This window comes from Globicephala melas, chromosome 3 (genome assembly GCF_963455315.2).
Source record: "Globicephala melas chromosome 3, mGloMel1.2, whole genome shotgun sequence".
NCBI lineage: Eukaryota > Metazoa > Chordata > Mammalia > Artiodactyla > Delphinidae > Globicephala > Globicephala melas.
Window position 1 is genome coordinate 58,511,994 of NC_083316.1, and position 20,148 is coordinate 58,532,141.

The 20,148-nt window shown below is 37.8% G+C and overlaps 2 protein-coding genes across 5 annotated transcripts in view; one reads left to right on the forward strand and one right to left on the reverse strand.

The window, feature by feature from the left end:
* GFM2 (GTP dependent ribosome recycling factor mitochondrial 2) overlaps window positions 1–11,653 on the reverse strand; it is a 48,631-nt gene extending 36,978 nt beyond the window's left edge. For 2 of the 4 annotated variants that reach the window (XR_009563388.2, XM_030845751.3), the window contains exons 1-5: window positions 11,501–11,653; window positions 5,207–5,290; window positions 3,901–3,985; window positions 1,833–1,890; window positions 1,280–1,377 (exon numbers count right to left, since the gene is read on the reverse strand). Coding sequence is in view for 2 of the 4 variants with exons in the window: in XM_030845751.3 (XP_030701611.1) it covers window positions 1,280–1,377; window positions 1,833–1,890; window positions 3,901–3,985; window positions 5,207–5,266 (301 nt within the window). In the remaining 2 variants the exon portion in view is untranslated. The other 2 variants (XM_030845770.3, XM_030845796.3) reach the window with 2 other exon arrangements.
* A 110-nt stretch (window positions 11,654–11,763) lies between these two features.
* Window positions 11,764–19,537, forward strand: NSA2 (NSA2 ribosome biogenesis factor). Its single transcript, XM_030845872.2, has 6 exons — window positions 11,764–11,921; window positions 13,700–13,887; window positions 13,978–14,128; window positions 15,905–16,084; window positions 17,901–18,093; window positions 19,293–19,537. Exons 1-6 carry the CDS (start codon window positions 11,919–11,921, stop codon window positions 19,358–19,360), a joined length of 783 nt encoding a protein of 260 aa, XP_030701732.2. The 5' UTR covers window positions 11,764–11,918; the 3' UTR covers window positions 19,361–19,537.
* The last annotated feature ends 611 nt before the right edge of the window (window positions 19,538–20,148 follow it).

Here is a 20,148-nt window from a genome sequence, read left to right on the forward strand (position 1 = left end):
ATAATGATAAAAGGGTTGATTCATCAGAGAAATATAACAATCATAAGTGTGTGTGAATCAAATACAAGTTTCAAAATACGTGATGCAAAAATACAGACATCCAGGCCATACCCAGACATGTTGAATCTTAATTTTCAGAGTGGAGCTAGGGCACTGTTATTTAAAAACAAAACAAAACAAAACAAAACAAAATCTTTAAAAGATACATGGGCATTAAATGTGCATGCCTGGTCAAGAACCACAGTTTTGGGACTTCCCTGGTGGTGCAGTGGTTAAGACTCCATGCTCCCAATGCAGGGGGCCCGGGTTCAAACCCTGGTCAGGGAACTAGATCCCACATGCATGCTGCAACTAAGAGTTTGCATGCCACAACTAAAGGAGCCGGTGAGCCGCAACTAAGGAGCCCTCAAGCTTCAACTAAGGAGCTCGTCTACCGCAACTAAGACCCAGCACAACCAAATAAATAATAAATAAATTTTTTTAAAAAAAGAACCACACTTTTTGACATACTATAATAAAAAAGTAAATTCAAAACTTAGGTAAATTATACTACTACTGGGGGTTAAGGATTAACGAAATCTTTTCTTGTTCTGCATGGGAATTTGACCTCTGGTTAACTTTCTGGCTCTCTTCTCCTAGAGCCCAGAAAACAAGTATGCCAACTGCATTGCTAGGCAACACACTTATGGAAAAAATAATTTCCAATTGGTAAACTACATCTGACCTGGGAAGAATAAATAATGAATTATAAATACCTGCTGAAGATACATAGCTTTAGGCTTCCCTGAGTGGGGTATGGCATGCCCCTTGCGGGAAACCAGGAAGATGACCCACGGAGCTGTAACAAGAGATGCTCGTTCCTACGGGGCATGAGTCTTCTAAGCTAGGGTGGCTCCTGTGAATCTTGTTACCTTGCAACTAAGCTATCGCTTTTGGGTGGCCAAAGAAGACAGTTCCCACACAGCTATGTGGACTGCTATAAGAACTTCTATAGAAAGAAACATCTATTGCTGGCAAGCTATGTTTCCTGTCTCACAGCCTTCTGAGTAGACCAGTGCCAACTATAGCCCAAGATAGTCTTGTGAGTCTGATTGTTTAATTGAACCTAAAAAGACCCTTTGGAGTACTGTAACTACCTTAACTTTATGCTGTGGTTTAGACAGCAGTGCCTCCATGCCATACTCAAGGTCTCTAGGTTGACTTCTTAATCAAAATATTTTCCATTGATGTTTTTTTCTAATGGGGGGGGGGCAGGGTGAGAGGAGGAATCCATTCTAACCTCCCAGTGATCTTGTGTATCCAGAATAATACAATATTCTTTCTGTGGTGGTAGTTTTTCCTGCATCGATATGAGCCATAATTCCAATATTACGGATTCTATTTAAAAGGGGAAAAATTAAAAAAAGACATGTATTATAAGGTGGACATTACTAAAATTGTAAAACCAAAATATGCTGCACAAATTTCAAAGCTGGTTGGTATTTCAACAATTTATATAATGGTGTAAAAACTAGAAAAATGGAAAACATATCACTATCACATTACTCTGACAAAACAGCTAAGTAACAAAAGAGCTAACTACAATTTTGTGACTACCTTATATTAATTTCTATGAAAAGTGTGCTGTTGCTACATTAAAAATTTTTAGCATCGAACTGAGACAAGAAAATAGCTTTTAAGATACATACCAATATCTATTTATAGTTAATTAGCTAGGGCAGGAAGTTACAGAAATTAAGAGCATTCACTAAATGCTGAATTAAGCCTATGTGAAAAACCTGTAACTCTTCCTGGCAGCCTATGGAAAAGACAATATCAATGACAGTACTTACTTAGCAATAGGAGGATTGATGATGGAATGAAGGGACTTGATATCATTTCCTATTAAACCTAATGGAAAGAGTGTTAAAACTCAACTGTTAAATTTAAAGAAAATTTCCTTTAATTTATAAATGAAAGAAATTAAAAGAATTTTAAGCAAATAGTAAAATTACTATTAAAGGAAATCCAATTAAAGTAAAATTCAAGCTAAATATAACACTCATTTACCTAAAATTTATTTTCTTGCAATCTCTAAAAAAACCTGTGGATGACAATAAAACAAGATAAAGTTTTTAAACATCAATTTCTAGATTATATCCTTAGAAAAATATAGATTTACCCCAATCTCTGCCACCTGCTACAATTCTATAATAGAATTCTATAATACATAGAATTTCAAAAGTAGAATGTTCATAACAATAATCTTCAGACACTAGTAGATCTTGAACCAAAAAAAAAAAAAATAAGCACAGTCCTGTAAACCTACATTGTCAAGGCTTGAAGAGCAAAGAGTGATACTCATATCAGCTAATAATGAGTTTTTGTACAGCTTGAAACCTACCTTCCCTCAGCAATTCCAAGGACATGATACCTATAAAGATAGCCTGGGAGGTAACACTGAATAGAAGCTATAATAATCTAATACTTGTAAAGGGCCAACTTGTAAAAACTAACAGTATTTCTGAAAAAAAAAAGTCCATAATGACTTACTCCATGCTTACCATTTATTCTATTAATACTAAAGAAACAATGAAGTTACATTTATAAATTTAATTTATACCTTCCTGCTATTTAAACCAGTTCTCCCAAACTTCTATAATAAATTATGATGACTTCTATTACATTTTGAAAACCTGATAGCAGTTTGAAGACTGAAAGATAATCTGTACTGCTATAGATAAATTTGTACGGGCAAAATATAGAAACCCAGATATACACCAATAATGCAGAACAGTAAATTCACATGCCTTTAACAAGTCACACAGCCAACTGGTATTTTTACTCCATTATTCTCACATGACAAAGATGGTAATGAGAACAGCTACAGAATGAAGCTACAGGTGACCCCTGAACAACACAGGTTTGAAGTGTGTGGGCCCACTTATCCAAGGATCTTTTTCAATACATGCATGCTACAGCACACGATTTGCAGCTGGTTGAATCTGCACACGGAACTGCAGATGCGGTGGGCTGACTACAGTTATATGTGATTTTCAACTGTTTGAGGGGTCAGCACCTGTAACCCCCTCATTGTTCAAGGGTCAACTGTAGTTTCACTAAGTCTCCCACATGCTTGCTTACTTCAAACACAAGAAGCACATTCAGAATTACAGTACAAATGACCTTTGAACAACCTGAAGGTTAGAAGGGCCAACCGCTGTGCAGTCAAAAATCCAAGTATAACTTCACAGCCTGCCCTGTGCACACATCGTTCCTCTGTATCCTCAGTTCCGCATGGGCAGATTCAACCAACCGTGGATCATGTAGTACTGCAGTACCCATTTAGTGAAAAAATTCTGCATATAAGTGGACTCTTACATGGTTGAACTTATATCGAAGCTCAAATCTGTGTTCAAGGGGCAACTGCAGCCAGTTCCTCAGCCTTCAGGCTTTTAATAGCCATATTACCTAACCTAATCTATCCCAGATAAATATTAAACCAAACTACTCTTAAGAACCCTCAAAATAAATTATCCTGTTAAACCTCTATTAACAGAAAATACTTCTGTATAAAAACCAGAAATGAACTAGGAAAATCAACATTTTACAGCAAGAGCACTCTACAAGTAGACTCACTGCTAAACCTCTGAGCCGACCCTTCCCTTTGCTCAGCTCATGAGGATGGACAGCAGATGAGGGACATAAGTCTACTGGTACTACCTCCTAGCATCTATCAGAATACTCCAACTCCTAATAATCTCAAGGAAAGAGCCAAGAAGTAAAAGGGAGTCACTGTTTTCAAAATGGTTGGAGACCCCTAATAAGGGAGAAGATTGCAAATAAGAGAGAGAGACAGAGAGAAAAGGGAGAAAGCAAGCAAGCAGTTTAAGTAAAATGAGAAGAACCTAACATTTGTACCTGGTAGGGAACTGTAATTTCTTCCAAGAAGCACATGTAGCCTTAATCTTTTTAGACTTGCCCTTATTTTTGAGGAACACATATTCTAGTGAGGAGAAAAAGAAACGACGTTAATTTTATTTTAGCATAACTCACTACTGTAGTTTTAACATCGTAATTATGCTTTGAATCTCCATATAGTAGTCTCAATTTATTAACTCCAATTCTTTTAAAAAGTGACAACACAAAATTACATTACAATAAAAAATAAGGATAAAATTAATACTGCTTGCTCTTTTGAGCTGACCTTCGATGATGGCTCTCCTAGACATGCAGCATTAGCATCACAGGGATCTTATTTGAAGACAAATTCTCAGGACCCACTCCAGAGAAGAGAATCAGAAACTCTAGGGATAGCGCCCAACAATGTGTTTTAACAAGCCCTCCAGGTGATTCTGACAGCTGCCGTTTGAGAACGACCCTAAAGTTTCCAGAGAGCCAGAAAGGTTAAATAAGGTTGCTAACCCTGGATACCCCTTGGTTCTCCTTTAAGCCTATTAAGAGCTGGTGCGAGTCATGAACTCTGAAACCATTAGGTGTTTTCACCTAGATTTATAACAGCGGCTACATATTAGAATCACCTGGAGAGCTTTTAAAAAGGAAGGGAAGTTGGAGGAACTATAGCATTTTTAAAAGCTCCCCAGGTATCTTCTCCTAATATTCCCACATAGAGGTTGAATGTTCTCCATCGATTTATCCCTGGACCACTAAATACACATTTAATGGCTGTCAATATATTTGGAATTGTAGTTAGTGTATGTAGTGATTTTGAGCTGCCACAATCTGCCTTTCATGATGTCACAGAATGCATACCTGTGCCTTCTGTATTATTTCTACGTTAGTTACCAAGTTTCTGGCAATAAAACACTATTATTCTAAGCAAGTATATTAAGAGTAGAGAAGAGACTCAAACTATTTAAATTTCTACTTCATAATGGCCAGGGTAAGACAGCATCACCTATCACAGGGTGTACAGTCTGAAAGCATCAGAAATGAAAACACTGAAGAAAAACCGTGCAACATCTTGGGCTGCTAACGACCTCAAAAATGGAATACAGATAGTCTCAAAATGCTGCACAGGTGATTTTAAAGTAGCAAAATGAATTTATAGACTAATGATAAGGCATACTTCTTGTTGATTACAGGTTCCCCCATACCCCCTGTTAAGAAACTGTTGATATACTAGTATATGAGATACACTAGACCTTTGGGGAAGTCAAGTAACTGAAGCTGTTGAAGTACATTTAATTTTACAAGAAAAACTTACGTTAATGTGCAAGCTGGATATTTTCTTATGATTCACTGCAAATATCCTCAGATTGGACATCTTGGACCTCTAAGCTGTTATTCTCTGAAAAAGAAATATACAAAATTACGAAACTAAATTTATGTATTACATGTAAGACATATGTAAGTAAGGCAAATGTAATATATTAGGTAAAAATGTATTACTTTTAAAAAGTAGGAATAATATTTGTAGCTATCAAAAAGAAAATGTGCAATTCAGAAAATGAAAGCTCAAACTAAACATGAGAATATGGTCCCTTATGTTTTCAACATCCTTTAACTCTTCAAGAAAGATATGAAGAGGGACCTCCCTGGCGGTCCAGTGGTTAAGACTTCGCCTTCCAATGCAGGTGGTGCAGGTTTGAACCCTGGTTGGGGAACTAAGGTCCCACATGCCTCGAGGCCAAAAAACCAAAACATAAAACAGAAGCAACATCTTAACAAATTCAATAAAGACTTTAAAAATGGTCCACATCAGGGCTTCCCTGGTGGCGCAGTGGTTGAGAGTCCACCTGCCGATGCAGGGGACACGGGTTCGTGTCCCGGTCCGGGAAGATTCCACATGCCGCGGAGCGGCTAGGCCCGCGAGCCATGGCCGCTGAGCCTGTGCTCCGCAACGGGAAAGGCCACAACAGTGAGAGGCCCACGTACCCCCCCGCCCCAAAAAAAAGGCCCACGTCAAAAAAACTTTAAAAAAAAAAAAGAAAGATATGAAGATACTGTAGGAAAAGATATACTGAAATTACAAAAATATATCATACCAACCAAAAAGCACTTTTATGTAAAAATAAAAAACAGAATTAAGTATAGAAAGGTAAGCATCTACATGTTAACTTGGTAATTTCTCACTGATAGTATAAGTTTTTGGTTTATTTGTATATTGATTTTCCTAATATATTGATTTACCATATCTGTATATTGATTTACCATAAATATGTAAATATGTATTTCTACCATGTAAAAAATATACAGAAGTAAATCCTCTTCTTCTATGATCACGGAAACTAAGCATCTTTAGTTTAAAAACGTTTACTAAATATTCACGATGCATCAAGTACACTGTCAAAGCTATGAGAAATGCATGGAAGTATATGAGACTGAGGAAGGTGGGCAACAACAGAAAAGGTTAAACCACTGTGCACCATGTTATGTAAGAAGGCATGTCAAAACTTATTATTATTCCTCCTAAATCTGCTCCTTTCTGTATGTTAATACAGAAACATTCACTACCCTTATTTAGGAAGTCACCAAGTCCTTTTATTTCCTAAATATATCTTGAATCTATTCCCCCTTCTTCATTTCCAATGCCAAAGTTCAGAATGTTTGCAAAATCATGCATGTTAGATCCATTCTAAAACAGAACAATGGATTCTACCATAACAGAATACAAAAAGCTCACTAATATGGTTTGATCCCACATTGCACCTAACCTTTAAGAAACCATCACTTGTCAAAACCTGGTATAACATTTAAGACAGTCCACAATTTTCTGAAAAGACTATTAAAATACTCCTCCTTTTCCCAACCACATATATGTATGCTGCTAGATTTTCTTCAGACACTTCAACCAAACATTTTACAAATATATATACAGTAATATAATAAATACAGAAGCAGATGTAAACTGTTTTCTGTTAAGCCAGGCATTAAAAAGACTTGCAAAATTGTAAAGCAATATAAAACACTCTTCAAACAAAATCATTTTTGTTTTTGAAAATACATTTTTCATAAAAGTATATTAATTACATTAATATTTAATGGTTTATTATTTTTAATGAATTATTAAAACATTTTAAAGATTTGTTTTCATTTCTGGTATCTGAATATCAATTACAACCCACACAAACAAAACTGTTCATTCGGACTCATTTTTAAGTGTGAAGGGTTCCTATAGACCAAAATTTTTTTAAACTTATTCCAGCACTGTGTTTCTTGAAGTGACTGCCCATGATTATTTTACGTTATAAGTAAAAAAACAAACAAAAAAACTGAACAAATGTTAGAAACAACAGCCAACAAAATCTGTGATCTTGTAGTGTTGCTTATGATGAAATTATTTACATAAAAGTGTGAATTTAAGGAAAAATACTAAGTAATTAATAGCACAGGTAATTCAGTTGTCAGTCTTAAAAAAGTAGTACTCAGATCACTTAAGTGGGAAACACTTCTTGAAGCCATTCTTGACACATACCTTTGAAGTAAACAACCTCATCTTCTCAATTCCCTACTTAAAAACCTGTAAAAGTTCTTAATACAACAAATTCTGTCCCTAACTACCTTCACAGCCTTGTACTTGCCTACTCCCTACTCTATTCCAGGAGCTCTAGCCAAAATTCCTCTAAAACACTGCGCTCTAACACCTTTGCATGTAATGGTGCCACTGTCTGAAAGCAGTCCTCAAATTCCCAAAGTCACACACCTGGCAAATTTCTATTCAGTATTCAAGCCCCAATTTGGAAGCCTTTCTTAATCTCCTACAAAGTTTTAATACTACCTTGTCTGTGTTTTCATAACACTTGGAACTTATATTTACTCATGACAAGTATGGTATTTCCACGTTATCTCCACCACTGGGAGCTGCCCAAAAGGTGGGATTTTCTACCAGCAGCCTAGCACAATTCCTCAAACATTTTTTTGACCTATAAAGTCATTTAGGGCCCGCCACTGATTTTCTTCTTCCCCATGGCTCAATGATTTTCAACAAAAATGGTTTCCTACTGGTACTATCAAGTGAGTTATTCTACAAGGCCCAGACCTCCTTAGGCCTTGGACAACACATAAGTGTAACAAAGCAGGGCCCTATGGGCCCTTCCCAGAACAGACTCCTCTCCCAAGTCCTCTGTCTGCCCCTTGTCTGTAGAAAAACTTTAGCCTCCTAGGGCTTCCCCAAGTTCCAAAGAATAAATTTAATAAGAGAAGTGAGAAAATGCAGAAATAAAACAGTCAAACAAGACAAAATAATAATAGTTTAGCCATTAAACAAAGTCAAGGACCTTTAGTTCCTCCTAAAGGGCTACAGATAATATTCTGAGCCATGTCCTTTGAGTTATTTTGCAGATACTGAAACCCCCACCAGGTGGAAGAAGTTAACTATATGCTGCCCACAAGCATGTAGACCCCAGAACTGTTGGAACCAAAAGGTTGATGATGTTGGCTCCCGACTATCTCACCACCAACCAGTCAGAAGAGTGTCCATGAGATGATCACACACCCCACAATCCCCCTCCCTCTCCCTATCTTTAAAACCTTTCCCTGAAAGCCTCTGAGGAGTTTGGGTCTTTTAAGCACTAGCTACCTAGACTCCTTGCTTAGTGCCCTGCAATAAGTGCTGCAGTTTCCTTCACCACAACCCGGTGTCAGTAGACTGGCTTTATTGCGCTCAGGCAAGTGGACTCAAGCCTGGTTTGGTAACATAAGTACTCACTAAAAACTGTGACACCTGATGGTATAAAAACGGCAAGTAATGAGAAAAAACAGGTAAATACCCATTCTACATTATCAACAAGTTCACAACCAATAAACAAAAGAATCCATGGACTATTTTTTTTTAAAAAAATCAGTAGACTATCACGCCTGTAAGGCTTAATACACAAAAACAGGAATCACGGGACACTAAAGTACAATCACAACATACATTAGCATAAAAGCACAAATGAAGATGATGTTGCTGATGATAAAGTAATGTAGGAAAAGAGATTCTAAAGCATCAAGTTAAAATAGTGTTTTCATATGGTATTTGTTACTGTACTTAGTAATTTTTCCTAAATTAGAAACTTCAATTTAGATTTGTGTCATATTCACTGTTTCTTAAAAAAGTATCAAATATGAATTAGGCCAATATGTTCATTATTGATTAACGTCAATCCCTAATGTCATCTTTGCTCTTTTTCTCTTTATATTGAATAGATCATCTCAAGCTATCTATCTCAACATTCATTTTCACTACAGAATTTATGTCACAAGTTCTAAAACAAGCTACTTATCTAAATTTTAAAAATTAGTTCTAGCCTTTAACTTCATTCAAGAAAAAAGCTTGGCAAATCAACTTTTACTCGCTAAAAAAAATGCTCAGTAAAGATACTCTTAAATTTAAGTCACCTGGACTGAAAAAGCCCCTTACAATTCCCTGTTCATCCAACATTCATTGGAGCAACACAAGGAGTTGATTATTGGAAACATGAAAATGAGTAACACATGATCCCTATCCTCAAGAAAAATATTAGGTTTAACAATCCTGCATATCACAATAACAAACATTTCATTCATAATACTTTCTGCATGGCTCTTACTACTGTACCTGTTCTTCCTCTTTAACACAAATAAGCTTCATTTTTTAACACTATGCAATTTACAAAGCAGCTCTCACATCTCCTGGCTTATTCTTCTAAACTATACCAATAAATACTGTCAAAGTTTCACACAGATCGAAGGAATACATTTTTATGCTTCTGACTGCCAAAATGCAAAGACTGGGTATCTAGTATATACTTGTAGATGTACCAAAGTAGTGATGATACCCAACTTGGCTACTGCCAGTTACACAGGAAGAAATTTTTTAAGAGACCTTTTTGCTGACATTGATCAGTTTAGGCCATTTTTGTCCCACCATCACAGCTGAAAGAACAAATGATAACCCACATAGCGATAACTTTGCCTTGTCTATTTCACACAAATCAAAATGTGACTATTGCTTAACCTCTAAAACATTTATTTTCTATTCCTGATTCAGAAGAGAAAAGGGCATTACGGCTTTGAGAGTTGTAAATGAAAAAACATGAGTTCACAATTTAAACAAACCTATTAAAAATTTCTATAAACTGACAGGAAAGAGGGTAAATCTCACAATGTTAAGCAAAAGAAACCAACACAAAAAAGTTCATACTATATGATTCCAATTACGTCAAGTTTAAAACAGGCAAAACGAATCCATTCTGTTAGAAGTCAGGATAGTGTGTACCCTTGGGAATGACAGTTACTAGAAAAAGGCACGAGGAGGGCTTCTCAGGTGCAGGTAATTTCTTGATTTGGGTGCTGCTTATACAGGTATATTCAGGTTTTAAAGAATCGACTAGGAACGTTCATCTACAATATGCATTTGTCTGCCTGTCATAATTATAACACATCAATAAAGTCTTTTTAAAACTCTCCATAAACTTTTAATTACACCAGAAATGTCAAGTGGGCCCTTTACTTGTGGTGGAAAACGCCAGACTAGGCTTTACAGTCAGAGGACTTGCTGGAGCCCCAAGTCTTCTGTGATCTGTGACAAGTCACTTCAAATCTGAGCCTGTCTTTTCATCTATCACATCACAGGATCCACATGAGAAGTAAATTCAATTATCAACAAGAATATATTTATTGTGTGTCTACCACTGCCTTCTAAGTAATAGGGTTAAAAGTAGTGAAGAAAAAACAATCCAACAATCCCTTCCCTCATCCTGTCCCTATCCTAATCAGTGGATACAAACAACAAAATAAATAAAATACATAGCATCTCCTATGGTAACAGGTGCTACAGAGAAGAATTAAGCAGGAAAGGGGAACTGGGGCAGTAGTAACTATAAAAAAGGAGCTCATGGAAGGTCTCAATAAAACAGTGACCTGAATCAGGTGAGGAAGGCAATACCAGGGGGAAGTGTATCCCAGGAAGAGAGATTACATAATTTACTGTACTTGAAAATATACAAACGCTAGTTAGAATTAGTTCGGGTTTTAAAGGAAATAAGTCCCATTAGAAGATGAAGCCTTAAAAAAAAAACTGCCTCAAATCCAAGCTCTAAGACTTAGGGAGACGAATAACAATGACGTTCCAGACCGTGAGGGTAATTAAGGGAACTTCAACGACCGTACATTAAACTGTAAAAACCGACAGCTTTCCTCGCTACCACTAGAGGACCACTAGATGCAAATCCACTCGGCACCGTCCTGGACACCAAAGGCCTCAGGAATTTCAGAAATTAGTACGGAAAAACAGGACGTTGTCTTTCTTTTCTGACAGCTGTTAAGGCCCAGTAATTTACTTCCCTCTACAGTTAGTTTTCATTCCCCGGCATCCTTCTCAATTGTGCACACATTACACACGGTGACAGGAACCAAGACCAGTCGCTCTCGCCAAAGGCGAGAGAGAAAGGCCCACACGTGGGCGGACACCGAGGTGATGGGGCGGGAGACCCTGCAGTCCTCGTGCTTGCCTGGCTGTAGCATCCTGTAAGGTCGCCAGTGGCCATCGTGGGCCTAGGCACGCAGGAGTCACACGGCGCGGCCCCGTACCCACCTGGCACTTGGTCGCATTCCGGAGGCCGGCTTTTCCCCGCCGGGCTGGTGAGAGCCGAGGTGCGGGCTGCACCCAACAGTGCAAAGGCCTCACGTCGCGACGCCCTACCTGGGAGAACGCCCTACCCGTGAGCGGAACTTACGTATTCTTCCCTCTGCCTCCGGCGACGCCGCTTTTCACCACTTCCGGCGGTGCCTCACTCAAAAGCCGCCGGCCAGCAACTTCCGTCCTTCTAGCTGAAAGTGGAGAACGGAGGCTCGGAACGGCTGTGTAGCGCTTTCTCTGGAGTCGGTCGAGTTACAAGCGTCCCTTTCCTGCCGCGGGCGGCTTGGAGTCGGCTCGTGGGTCTCTAAGACTAGAAAATTGAGAGCTTCTTCGCGCCCCGGCGGCTGCACCCGGTGGCTCGGCGGCCGTCACCATGGTGAGAAGGTCGCCTCAGGAGCTCGCCACTTAGGGCGTCAGAGGTGGCGGGGCCTGGGGGCCCAGGGGCGCTGGGGTTAGCGGTGAGGGGTGGTAGGCGGAAGTGAAGTGCAGTTGAGGGAATGAGAGCGGGGTGCGCTCCGAGGAGTGAAAACAACTTCAGTCTCGGGCCATAGAGTGGGGTATTTGCCCGAGCACAGGCTTTTAGAGCCAGACAGGTTTCACTCTGTTAAATTCCTGGCTTCGCCCAAAGTTGTGTGACCATCAGTGCCAGAGCCTAGTGATAACTCTATACCGTAGAGTATAGAGGAAACCGAAAGTATGCCCTGCCACCGGCCAAGCAGCTAATGAGTTGCAGAGCCGGGCGTATAGCCCAGATCTGACTGCCAGACCCTTTGTCTTTCTACTACATGTCTAATCTCTTTCTCTGCAAAGTGGCATTCCACATACCTTTTTTATGGTTGCTGCCAGGTGTATGTGATAGCAGTTGAAAACACCACACAAGATACCTAGTACCTTGTTGATTGTTACATAGCATTATTCTCCGTGCTGGAGTTGGCTTTACACCTTTATTTTTGTAGTCTTAAAGTACAAATAGACTGGGGCCGCGTGTTGAAATAAAACAATATTGGTGTATAAGATAAAACAGGCACTTAAAAAGCAAAAGGGGATCCCATACATTGCTCATGAAACGCAAAATAGTACAGCCACCTTGAAAACAGTTGGGCATATGTCCACACAAAGACTTATATGCAAATGTTTATTCACTAAGAACTGGAAACAACCCAAATATCCATCAACTGGTAAACAAATAAACAAATGGTGCTATATCCATAAAATGACTACTTGTCAAAAGAAGTATGGATACGTGCAACAACATAGGAGAATCTCAAAAGCCTTATGCTAAGTGAAAGAAGCTAAATGCAAAAGGCTACATACTGTAGATTCCATTTACATTTCATTCTGGGAAAGGCAAAACTAGGACAATAGATATCAGATTGGAGATGGAAAAAGAGGATTGACTTCAAAGGGGAACTTTCTGGGGTGTTGGAAATATTCTCAATTTTGATTGTGGTGGTTACAGAGCTGTGTAGCTTGTCAAAACTTACAACTCTATATCTATACCTAAGAAGGGCACACTTCATTGTATGTATGTAAATTATACTTCAATAAAACTGAGTAAAATGTTATTAAATTTTTAAAAAGTATGATGATGATATTGAAAGACCAGATTATCAATGTTCAGAAGAGAGAGATCCTAGAATCAGATCATCCCTTTTGTGGTCCAGTGGATTTTGGACAGTTCTCTTCAATGAACAGTAACTTTCACTGAGTTTATTACAGATGTAAATCCTGATGCCTCATATCATTCAGGATCAAAATTTATTTAACTTACATCATGTGATTAGGCTTAACAGTGCAAGAGTTATTTAATCAAGTGATCAGTGGATGACCTAGGACCTTCTATACTTTATATGCTACTCAAAAGAAAGTATTTTAGGGCTTCCCTGGTGGCGCGGTGGTTGAGAGTCCGCCTGCCGATGCAGGGGACACGGGTTCGTGCCCCGGTCTGGGAAGATCCCACGTGCCACCGAGCGGCTGGGCCGGTGAGCCATGGCCGTTGGGCCTGCGCATCTGGAGCCTGTGCTCCGCAACGGGAGAGGCCACAACAGTGAGAGGCCCGCGTACCGCAAAAAAAAAAAAAAAAAAAAGTATTTTAGAATAATTCTGTCAGTGATTTTTTTTAAAATTAAAGTAACACTTCTTGCATCGTTATAGCCACAAAATGAATATATCGAGTTACACCGTAAGCGCTATGGATATCGTTTGGATTACCATGAGAAAAAGAGAAAGAAGGAAGGTCGAGAGGCTCATGAACGTTCAAAGAAGGCAAAAAAAATGATTGGTCTGAAAGCTAAGCTCTACCATAAACAGCGCCATGCTGAGAAAATACAAATGAAAAAGACGTAAGTGATCATTTATTTGTTGTACCAAGTTAGTCTTTTGAGTAATAATTATTAAAACCAATAATCCTGAATCTTTTTCATTCTTGGTAGTATTAAGATGCATGAAAAAAGAAACACCAAACAGAAGAATGATGAAAAGACTCCACAAGGAGCAGTTCCTGCATATCTACTGGACAGAGAGGGACAGTCTCGAGCTAAAGTACTTTCCAATATGATCAAACAAAAACGAAGAGAGAAAGCGGTAAGCAGTAAAAATTGAAGTCTTTATTTTTGTTGCCGTTGTTCATGAGAATTATTTAAATACATATTTGAGGTTCTTAGTTGTTTCTTCAGTTAAATGGAAAAATGAAGTCCAACTATTCCCATTATTTAGATGTTGAAGTCTTTGTAAGTTTCATTTTATGTAAAATGTTTAAGGAATAAAAAAATGTGCTTTCTCACCATGAGAACATTCAACAGGATTTAAAATTTTTTTAGAATGCCATGCGTCTTTAGTTTTAAAAAATTATTTAAAACAGGTTCTTATACTTGACAACTCCTAATGTTGTGCTCTTGTGGAGAAGGATACAACTGCTTCTTGTTTTTGCTGCCCTGCAGTGCCAAAACTGGTTAAATAGTAGAAAAGTGGAAAGCATCCTATGTGATTTGACTTAGATAAAAATAGAGCAATTAAAAAAAATAAATACTTCTGGGTTGCACTTGGTGTCAAATTAAGTTAAATTCTGCTAAAAGTAGAGAAAAAGACATAGATACTATTTTTAAACACCTGTGGATAGACTGACAGAAATCTAGGTATCAGCAGAATATGCAGTATCTGCATTTAAAGAACTTAGTCTCCAGATTGGATTTTTAAAATCTTATTGCTTATTTTTTGATATGTAAATATCAAAATTAGAATGGTAGAACTTTAGCACCAAAAGAAACTTCAGAGATTATCTACTTAACCCCTCTTCATTTTACAGATGAAGAGACTGGAATCTAGGAGGTTGTAAATCACTCTTCACAGGCGCTTATCTGTGAAATGGTAGAGTTGCTTCTAGAACCTATGCCCTTAGTGATAGGTCCAGAATTCTTTCTACTGCCTTGCACTGCTTCCATTTTTTCATGGAATCTGCATTCTAGGGAGGTACAAAATATGGGGTGATGATTTCGTCTTACTAGTAAATGTAATCTAAAAATCCATTCAAGGTAGAAATATAAAGATATGTTAAGAGGTGGAGACAGTTTACAATAATCAGGACATGGAAGCAACCTAAGTGTCCATCAACCGATGAATGGATAAAGAAGATGTGGAATACAATGGAATATTACTCAGCCATAAAAAGAAATGAAATTGAGTTATTTGTAGTGAGGTGGATGGGCATAGAGACTGTCATACAGAGTGAAGTAAGTCAGAAAAACAAGTACCGTATGCTAACACATATATATGCAATCTAAAAAAAAAATTGGTTCTGAAGAACCTAGGGGCAGGACAGGAATAAAGATGCAGACGTGGAGCGTGGACTTGAGGACACAGGATGGGGGAGTGGTGGGCTGGGACGAGGTGAGAGAGTGGCACGGACATATATACGCTACCAAATGTATAATGGCTGGCTGGTGGGAAGCAGCTACATAGCACTGGGAGATCAGCTCGGTGCTTTGTGACCACCTAGAGGGGTGGGGTAGGGAGGGAGACACAAGAGGGAGGGGATATGGGGATATGTGTATACGTATGACTGATTCACTTTGTTATACAGCAGAAGCTAATGCACCATTGTAGAGCAATTATACTCCAATAAAAATGTTAAAAACAAAAGGTGGAGACAGTCTTCCAGTTTTACCCTATTAACTATTTAGTAGTAAACTAGTTCCAATTAATTTCAGGAGACAGTGCAGATCTCTAGAAAAAAATTGAGCCAAAATGTTGTTGGTTACACAAAAAAGTGAATCTACTACTTTGTACAACTAAAAAATATTTGACTTTTTATTCTCATTGTCTTTTACTAACAATATAAATTTTAACTGTGGCCTGTTTTAGGGAAAATGGGAAGTCCCTCTGCCCAAAGTTCGTGCCCAGGGAGAAACAGAAGTATTAAAAGTTATTCGAACGGGAAAGAGAAAGAAGAAAGCCTGGAAGAGGATGGTTACTAAAGTTTGCTTTGTTGGAGATGGCTTTACTCGAAAACCACCTAAATATGAAAGATTCATTAGGCCAATGGTAAGACCCTGCTAGAGTGCAATGGCTTAAATATCATTTTCTATGTTAAAACTGGATAAAGTACTTGACAGTTTCCTGAAATTCCTAAAACTGATAGAAAAGAACAGGTTGATAGATGTTTTTAGGCTATTTTTGTTATTTTAAGTTATTGATGGAATTGGTTAGCACTCTTCCACTACTGTCAAGAATCTTGTCTTCAGCTTCATAGGATATTTGAGATGAAAAAGAATTTTCATTACAGAGATTGTCAGTGAATCTTGACTTTTAAATATGACATATTAGAATCTTCATTTTCCACAGTCATTTTACTTATTGAACAAGTGATCTACTATGTGCCTGACACTTGTCTTTGAGAACAGTTAGAGAATGAGTACAATTGTTTTTTTCAAGAGTTAATTCCAGTTTAGTAAGGGAAGTATCTTAATGCTTTTGAAAATACTTAGTATGCAGTCATTGACAAAAGAGAATATTAAAATGGGACTTTAATTTCTGTTGACAGCAGTGATGGTCAAAACCAATCTCCTCTCCACCTCCCCAAATAAAATTGAAGATATATTTCTGCAGAATGTCTTTAAACAGAATGAATTAATCTGCCCACTGGATACCAGCCTGCTTACAAAAACAAAGAGGGGAAAGTTGGCAGTGTTACTCTAGCTCTCAACCTGAATAATTTTCAATGAATTAAAATGTTGTCAAACAGCCTGCTTCTATAAAAAAAAAAGTTCTATTGGAACACAGCCGTGCCTGTTCATTTACATATTGTCTATGGCTATTTTTTTCTACAGAGTTTGAGCACAGTATTTGTAACAGAGACCATGTGGCCTGCAAAGCCTAAAATAAGAGCTTCACTATATGGTTATTTACAGAAAATGTTCACCCATTCCTGGATTCCATCATGGACTCCCCTTATTTTGATTGTATATTCATAATCTTCTAAATACATTTTGGTAATCTTAACAAGTTCTACAGGGAGAGAATATACTAGTCAAGGTGTTCTAGGCTTTCTGTAGTTTGGCAGATACGTTTCTTGTTGTGAATTAATCATATGGCATTCTGAATGTTATGTAAGCTTGACTAATGAGTCTGTTACTAAGAATTTGATTTACTGTCATTTGCCCCCTTCCCCCCCCCCATACAGGGAAAAATCAAATTTAAGAGATTGCAAAGTGTTGTGGCTTCTAAAGTGCCTTCACCCCAGAAGACCGTATCTAGGTGACTGGGTGAATCTGGTCTCTGTAACAGAGATCTCTCTGGGCTCTCTCCAGTTTTTGACCAGTATTAACCATCAACGTAAAGAAAGCTGACAATCTTTCATCATGGAAGGTGGCTGAAGTATACAGACTTGGAATCAAGATACTTAAGTTTGATTCCACCCTCACACTATTTAGCCTGGGTACAAGTTATTTAACCTGCTGATCCTTGTTTTTACCGTTTAAAAAAAAAATAGGGAGAGTTGTAAGGCTATCATGTTTAAATGGTGCTGTTTGTGAGCTCTAGCATAGTGCCTGGCATGTAGCAAGTCCTCAGGAAGTATAGGTAACTGGACAGGAGAAAATCTGAATATGATGCTAGGTAGCTGTTCCATGGTGAAAACTTTTCAGAAGTATGTGTTTGGGTTTTTCCCCCACATACTTTTCCTGTTAACTATGAGGTTTTTAGTCTGTAGAATTAATTCTAAGTATTTTCTTCGATGCCTTAAGATTAGACACTCAATCCTTTTGGGGCAGGGTGGGGAGAGGATTGGAAAAGATAAGCAAAAAGGATCAATATTCATCATTAACATTTTCGACTCAAAACATTGTGTTTGACTTACTAGGGATTACGTTTTAAGAAGGCCCATGTAACACATCCTGAACTGAAAGCCACCTTCTGCCTGCCAATACTTGGTGTGAAGAAGAATCCCTCATCCCCACTATATACAGCTTTGGGTGTTATTACCAAAGGTACTGTTATCGAGGTGAACGTGAGCGAGTTGGGCCTAGTGACACAAGGAGGCAAGGTCATTTGGGGTAAGTACAATTTTGAATATGGGGCTGCTAATGTTATAATCCTAAGATAGAAGTTTTTAAGTTGACATAAAGTATAGAGCAAATTTTAATGCAGTTAAACTTGATGTGAATCAGATTTAAATCTTTAGGAAGAACACTGTAGAGAGTTATGAATGCAGTTCTTTAGTTTACTGGTTTCAGTTACGTAAGGTTTACTACATTGCTAGATATTTTTTTGATGCTTTTTATTTAAAAAGATATGAGAAAAGCAGATGGGAAATTGTAACTGAAAAATATTGGAAGAAAATAAATTGCCCACAAATGGGGGAAGGGAGGCAGACAGCAAACACTGTAGCCACACTATTTCAGTAATAATTAAAGCCTGAAATATGTCATGCAACAATTTAAAATTTTTTCTTCATTTTCTTAGTTTTCTGCTTTCAGTACCGAGATATTTCTAAACTTTAATGTTCTTTGAAACATTAATGTTCTTTTAAACGGTATAGCTTCTTGATTGAATCTTCAGTATGAGTCACTGGCACATACTTCATGTTAGTTGACCTCGGTTGTTTGTTTTAAATAAATTTATTTTTGGGCTGCATTGGGTCTTTGTTGCTGCGGGCGGGCTTTCTCTAGTTGTGGTTAGCCGGGGCTACTCACTGCGGTGGCTTCTGTTGCGGAGCACGGGCTCCAGGCGCGCGGGCTTCGGTAGTTAGGGCACGTGGGATCAGCAGTTGTGGCGCACAGGCTTAGTTGCTCTGCGGCACGTGGGATCTTCCTGGACCAGGGCTCGAACCCGTGTCCCCTGCATTGGTAGGCGAATCTCAACCACTGCGCCACCAGGTAAGTCCCTTGACCTCGGTTTTAAAATAGGTTAAATTGATTTGAAACTTAATTAATACTTGATGCTTTTTCCAGCAAGAATCGTGTGGAAAAGGAGCATTGCTCAGGTCAATCCATAAAGGCTTGTTAATATAACATAGTAACAGAATGAAGCTAGCCACCATTTATAAAAACAGTACTTATATAAAAATTGTATGGAGAACTCAAGCTTGGTCTTGAGTGATTTCATTTTATAAAATCTCATTTATATATTATGGTCGTCCATTTTTTCTTTCTTAAAAGTGGTAATTGTAAATAATTTGGGCAAAGATTATATGTATTCTTTAAAGGTAATTTTTATTAGCTAACATCCCTCCTTTTTGTTTTGTTTTCCTTAGGAAAATATGCCCAGGTTACCAACAATCCTGAAAATGACGGATGCATAAATGCAGTCTTACTGGTTTGACAGCAGATACATACAAATAACTCCTTATAATTATTGAAGACTACACACCAATCAGGAAACCATTACTCTGATATTTCTGAATACTGCCAATCAGCCTTACATGTCTGCAGTCATCAAGAAAACTATTTATTCTATTGTTTAAAAAAAAAAAAGATTAAAATGGCCTAGTTTTACAAATTGGTCTTTTGCGTCTGTTTAGCATTTAGATGTTCATCAAATTGCATGATTAAAAAAATCAATTATAGAAATATCCTACTTCATCAGTATCTGTATTAATAAGTGGTACTAAGCAGTGTAGATCTGTCATTATTGGAAAAGCCAGTGCAGTCGAAAACACATTTTATCAAAGGTTTGTGCACACTTAACTGTGAGGAATAAGCCAAGAAACTTTTTGTCACATCTAAGACCTTACCTGAGGTCTCCTCCTCCTCACTGTAGATTATTAATCCTAAGAAATGTAGCATTAACACAGCATTTTAATGAAAATATAAAGTATATGAGAAGGCATACTACACTATAAAGTTCAAAAGAACTTAGATAAAACTTTTTACTTCTAATTATTCCTATAGTAAGTCAGGGAATTAGTATTTTAAACATTTTCCCCCTCTCATTCATCATATATAATGCCATATACTTGGAACTGTATTTTCTACTCAAGATAGATACATGAAAAACATACCAACCAAAATGTTTATACTTTTAGCATTTCCTGTATTCTAAACTTAGGGTAGTGTAGTTATATTTTTAAAGTGGTAAAAATTTAAGTACTTCCAGGTAAAATAGTTTTA

Coding starts and splice junctions, on each gene's coding strand:
- NSA2 (XM_030845872.2), top strand. Junction 13,888..13,977: donor AAAATACAAATGAAAAAGAC/GTAAGTGATCAT, acceptor CATTCTTGGTAG/TATTAAGATGCATGAAAAAA. Junction 14,129..15,904: donor AAAAACGAAGAGAGAAAGCG/GTAAGCAGTAAA, acceptor GGCCTGTTTTAG/GGAAAATGGGAAGTCCCTCT.